Source organism: Octopus bimaculoides, chromosome 21, assembly GCF_001194135.2.
Source record: "Octopus bimaculoides isolate UCB-OBI-ISO-001 chromosome 21, ASM119413v2, whole genome shotgun sequence".
Classification (NCBI taxonomy): Eukaryota; Metazoa; Mollusca; class Cephalopoda; order Octopoda; family Octopodidae; genus Octopus; species Octopus bimaculoides.
Genome location: NC_069001.1, coordinates 36,299,808 through 36,305,206, shown reverse-complemented (window position 1 = coordinate 36,305,206; position 5,399 = coordinate 36,299,808). Strand labels below are relative to the sequence as shown.

General features: G+C 33.0%; 1 protein-coding gene across 2 annotated transcripts in view; it reads right to left on the bottom strand.

The window, feature by feature from the left end:
- Positions 1 to 37: 37 nt before the first annotated feature.
- LOC106875053 (neuron navigator 3) overlaps positions 38 to 5,399 on the bottom strand; it is a 629,108-nt gene continuing 623,746 nt past the window's right edge. For both annotated transcript variants that reach the window (XM_052975568.1, XM_052975569.1), the window contains exon 6: positions 38 to 2,690. In XM_052975568.1, coding sequence (XP_052831528.1) covers positions 2,303 to 2,690 — 388 coding nt within the window. In that variant the 3' untranslated portion in view covers positions 38 to 2,302. The remainder of the gene's footprint in view (positions 2,691 to 5,399) is intronic.

The following is a 5,399-nucleotide window of genomic DNA, read 5'->3' as shown; positions in this document are numbered from 1 at the left end:
AATACAAAATGAAATGAAATGTGCATAAGTGCATTTATATATACGAGCAAGCATTCATGCATGTCTGTGCCAATATTAATTTTACTTTTTGAGTGGTTCCAACTAGACATGAGGCCAATTTCTGTCATGGAAGCACCAAAGTTAATTGAATCAACATCAGTACATCGCTAGTAGAGTGGCTTTTTAAAAAAAAATGTTTCTTTATTTTTTTATTTTTCTCCTTCCCTCCTCAGAACAGTGAACTTAGAAACCAAACCAGATGCAGTAAAAAGCATCTACTACTACTACTACTACTACTACTACTACTACTACTAATAATAATAATGATAATAATAATGATAGTAATAGTAATAATAATGATAATAATAGTAATAATAATAATACTAATAATGATGATGATAATAATAATAATGATAATAATAATAAGACCAAGAAGAAGAAGAATGAGGGTAGTTGTAGTAATAATAATAGCAGTAATAGCAGTAACAACAAGCATAGTGTTGGTATCAAATTTTGGCACAAGGTCAAAAATTTTGAGGGGAGGGGTTAAGTCGGTTATATTGGCTCCCCAATGTTGAACCATTACTTATTTTATCGATCCCCAAAAGGATGAGAGGCAAAGTTGACCCTGCCTTAATAACAGTTTTAATGATCCTTTTCTACTAAAGGTACAAGACCTGAAACTTTTGGGGAGGTAATTGGTTCCCGAAAGGATGAAAGGCAAAGTCAACCTCGGTGGAATTTGAATTGAGAAAGTAGAGGCAGACAAAATACCGCTAAGCATTTCGCCCATTGTGCTAACGATTCTACCAGCTTGCCACCTTCATAAAGATAATAATAATAATAATATTTGAACGTGCCAGATAGTTAACTTTACAGTCCCAAATGATGAAGAAAAATTAACATGAGAAGTATAGAAAAACTAGCAAAATACCAGGACCATTGAATTACGGAGATTATGGAAAGTGTGGGTAAAATGTATCCTTGTAATAGGTGCATTGGGAACTATCCCTAAAGATCTGAACAGATGGATAGAAGAAGTAGGCATACACCCCAGTTTAGTACAGCTGCAGAAAACAGTGTTATTAGGGACAGCTAGGATACTTAGGAGGGTTCTTGGCATCTACGGTTACTTGTTGTAACCCGATGTTAGGATTCTTTTCTTTTCTAACAATCTAATCTGTTGAGTGCATATGAATAATGATGATAATAATAGTAGTAGTAGTAGTAGTAGTAGTAGTAGTGATTTCTTTTATTGGCAACAAGGGCCCATGACACTGAGTAGTACATCAAAAGACAATCTTAATAACATTAATAACATTAATAATAGTAATATAATAAATCTAATATTTTGACTGTAGCTACTACATGAGATAGATATATATTTTCCATAACTGAAATGCAGATGCACACACACGCACAAAGTCATACATAATTGTGCATACTGATGCACCAATAACACCAGATGAAAGAATTAGTAGAGTGTTGGACAAATGAATTTTTGTATATTTTATTAGTGTTTGTTGTTATTGCTGTCATTTCTGTTGTTATGGCCTGGCTTTAGGTCAGCTCTCTATATGAGCAGACCTAGGATCAAAGGCATTCTAGACATGACCATCCAATCATATTTCAAAGCATAATACATCAAAGGTCTACAGTATATATCTAGTATGTCCTTCTTTTCTACAGAAAGGGCAGAGTGATTTTGCCAGAGATTAGACTGCTATTTCTGGTGTGTTCACTCTCATTCTGTTGTGATTTCAAACCTTGTCCAGATTGATAAAATAAGTATCAGGGAAATACTGGGGTTGACATAAAGGGTTGCACTCTAGAAAGCTGTACTCCAACATAGACGAGACAGTACAAGGACTTAAACCTTTTGTCACTACACACTTGTTGATATAAAACGTATATGCAAACACAAATGTATGCATGCCTGTGTCTGTGTATCTAAATATGTGTATATACTCACATATATACACACAGCCATATAAATATACGCATGCGTGTATATATGTGAGTATGTATCTATGTATGTGTGTGTGTATATATATACATATATACATATATATGTATGTATACACATATATATATGTATACATATATATATATATGTATACGTATATATATACACACACACACATGTATATGTGTGTGTGTGTGCAATATAGATGTGCAATATAGAATGCAGGGTCCTTTCATTACTTCACAGTTAAGTGGTTGATGAATACAAAGCATCACAGAATTGTAAAAGCAAATTCTCCAATAAAGTCTGATGTTAAAAGACATCATAAAACTGTACTCAAAAACCCACACACCCCTGCCACCCGGTACCCATAAAAAAATATTGACCAAAAATCTTCCTAAAAGACATCTCACAAATTTCCAAAAATTCTACCTGGAATGTAAAAGAAAGGAAAGGAAAACAAAAAAGAAAAGAAAAAAGATTGAGGGTAAACAAAGCTGTATTACCTGTATTGCAGGAGAGCTGGTTGTTGTTCTGTTGGTTTAGATGAGAGCGTACCTTTTCATTGGTACCACAAGCTGCTGTGCTGCTACCCTGAGACTTATTTCTGGAATTATTGAGATTAGTTGTTGTGTTGGCATTGCCATTGAAATGACTTGTGTCTTTAGTGGTGGGGTTGCTGATTGTAGGACATTTGTTGCCTTGTTTGAATGTGGCAGGAAGCCTGTAAGGAGAATAATAAGAAAGGGAAACACATGGTGAGTTGAAATTGTGAACCACTGGGTTTCCAAATAGAATAAAAACACACAAAATGCATAAGACAAAAGCAAACAATATCAATCTTCATTATATATGTTTGCTGGATTCATCATCATCATCATCATCATCATCATTTTTAGCATTCATTTTCCCATGCTTGCATGGGTTAGATGGAATTTGCAGACCTGGGGGTGAGAGGGGAGGTCACTAGATCATTGCAAAGATTGCAATCAGTGGCAAAAAGAACTTTGACTGATTGATTGATTGTTTTACTGGCACATTAAACAAATGATTGATTAGATTGTTGGCTAGATATTTAACCAACTGACTAATAACAAAGAAATGGAACTGAACCTGTCTGTGTGTGTGTTATCATTATCATTATTGGTGTAATGACCCTCCTGAGACACAACAAAATTTGTTTCAATACACAAATTCAAATAAAGAATCTTAAAAAATGAAATAACAAACAAATAATGATGATGATGATGATGATAAAACACATATGCCAAACCAAACAATGCATACATATATCCTAGGCACACAAAGCTGTGCTCAGTTGCATAGCGAGAAGTACCCAATAAAAATAAGACTACCATCATAATAACAATTCAAATAATAATAATAATAATAATGATAACAACAACAACAACAACAACAATAATAATGGCTGTGCAACAGGTCCATGCATTATTCTGACGAATTAAACTAGTTTGTTTTGGAGGAAATCAATTGTAAGTATGGCAGTTAATGCTAAAAGAATCCATCAACTGTATGGAAGTTAGAGAGAATGACTAATACCGATGCTATACAATGGAAGATTTCGGTTTTTGCCAAACGCCATTTACAGTAATGGTTATTTGAATGTCTCAGGGATAGCAGGAATTACGAGTTTATTGATAGTTAAAAAGCTTTAAATTTTATCAACATTTAAATATACATACATGTATGTATACTGAGCGTGTGTTTGTGTGTATATGTATGTGTGAGTGCATGTGTGTGAGTATATATATATGTAGTGTGTCTCTGCATGTGTGTATGTGTATTTTTGATGGAGTTTTTGCTTTGATATCTCAATTCCTAGATATAAATATTTCATATTAATTACTTGTATTGCTATATATTACACACACACACACACCATATATGTGTGTACATATATCTATCCATTTATATATATTTATTCATATGTGTGTAGATATATGCATATCTCTCTCTCTCTCTCTCTCTCTCTTTATATATATATATATATATATGTATGTATGTATGCATATATATGAATTATGTATACATCAGTATATCTTTGTAAATAGCTTTCTTTTTCTCTCTCTGTACACACATGCACACAGATATAGGCATGCAAATATATTCATCTATCTATCTATTTATCAATCATTCTATCTATATATCAGTCAATCTATCAATCTATTAGTCAATCAATCTATCTATATATCAGTCATTCTATCTCTATCTATCAATAAATCAATCAATCTATCTATCTATCTATCTATCTAGGATATCAATATGATATTTTGAAAAGTTCTTTAAGGCCCATGGTGTGAATATTTCCCCACTAAAATTCATTTAATGGGTTCTGTGATTTTATTTAATTATGCAATCCGATTTAACGCAGTCATTGTGCACCGAGTAATGGTGCAATGTAAATGCAAAGATTGATGCAGATGCAAGGTTAACAGCCCACATATACATCTGTGTGTGTGTGTGTTATACATACATATATATGTACAAGATGTATACATCAATGTTTATAAAATTATTTACATAAGAGAGTGAGAGGTATATAGAGATAGATAGATATATAGATAGAAAGACAGAGAGGAAGCTAGACAGATAGATAGATAGATAGATAGAGAGAGAGAGAGAGAGAGAGAAAGAGAGAGAGAGAGAAAGAGGGATAAACAAAGCAAGATAGATTTATATGTAGAGAGAACGACAAACAGACAGATAGATAGATGGAAAGATAGATAATGAGAGAGAGAAAAACAGATGGATAGATAAACAGAGATTGATAGACAGAAAAATAAACATACAGATAAACGGAGAGAGAGAGAGAGAGAGAGAGAGAGAGAGAATCAGATATATGAATAAATAGATAGATAGGAAGGTAGATAGATAGATATGCAGACAAACAGACAGATAGTGAAAGAGAGAGACAAAGAAACGGTGAGAAAGAAGAAAGAAATTATGGAAGCTGTTAAACAAAGTAAAGTCTGTAGGTGTGAATGGAAGAGAGAGAGAGAGAGGAAACTGACAAAGAAAGTAACACAAAAGAAGTGAGAAAGTGATAGACTAAGAAAGAGAGAGAGAGAGAGATAGAGAGACAGAAAGAGTGAGAGAATCAGAAAGAAGAGAGAAATAAAAGAACGGAGAGAACGAAAGAGATTAAGAAATGAAGCGAAGCATGAATGAAAATATAATCATATTAGATAAAATAGAAAAACCTAATAAAAAGACACCAAAGGTGATATTCAATAGAGTGATATCATATATATGCATGTGTGTGTGTGTATATATTTATGTATGTATATATCTATTTATGTATGTATGTGTGTATGTGTGTGTGTTTAGTGCGGTGATGAAGAGGAGCGATATGATGAAAGAAAGTGATAAAAGTAAGAATTAGAATGAAATGAAAGAGGGATTAAGGGCGGGG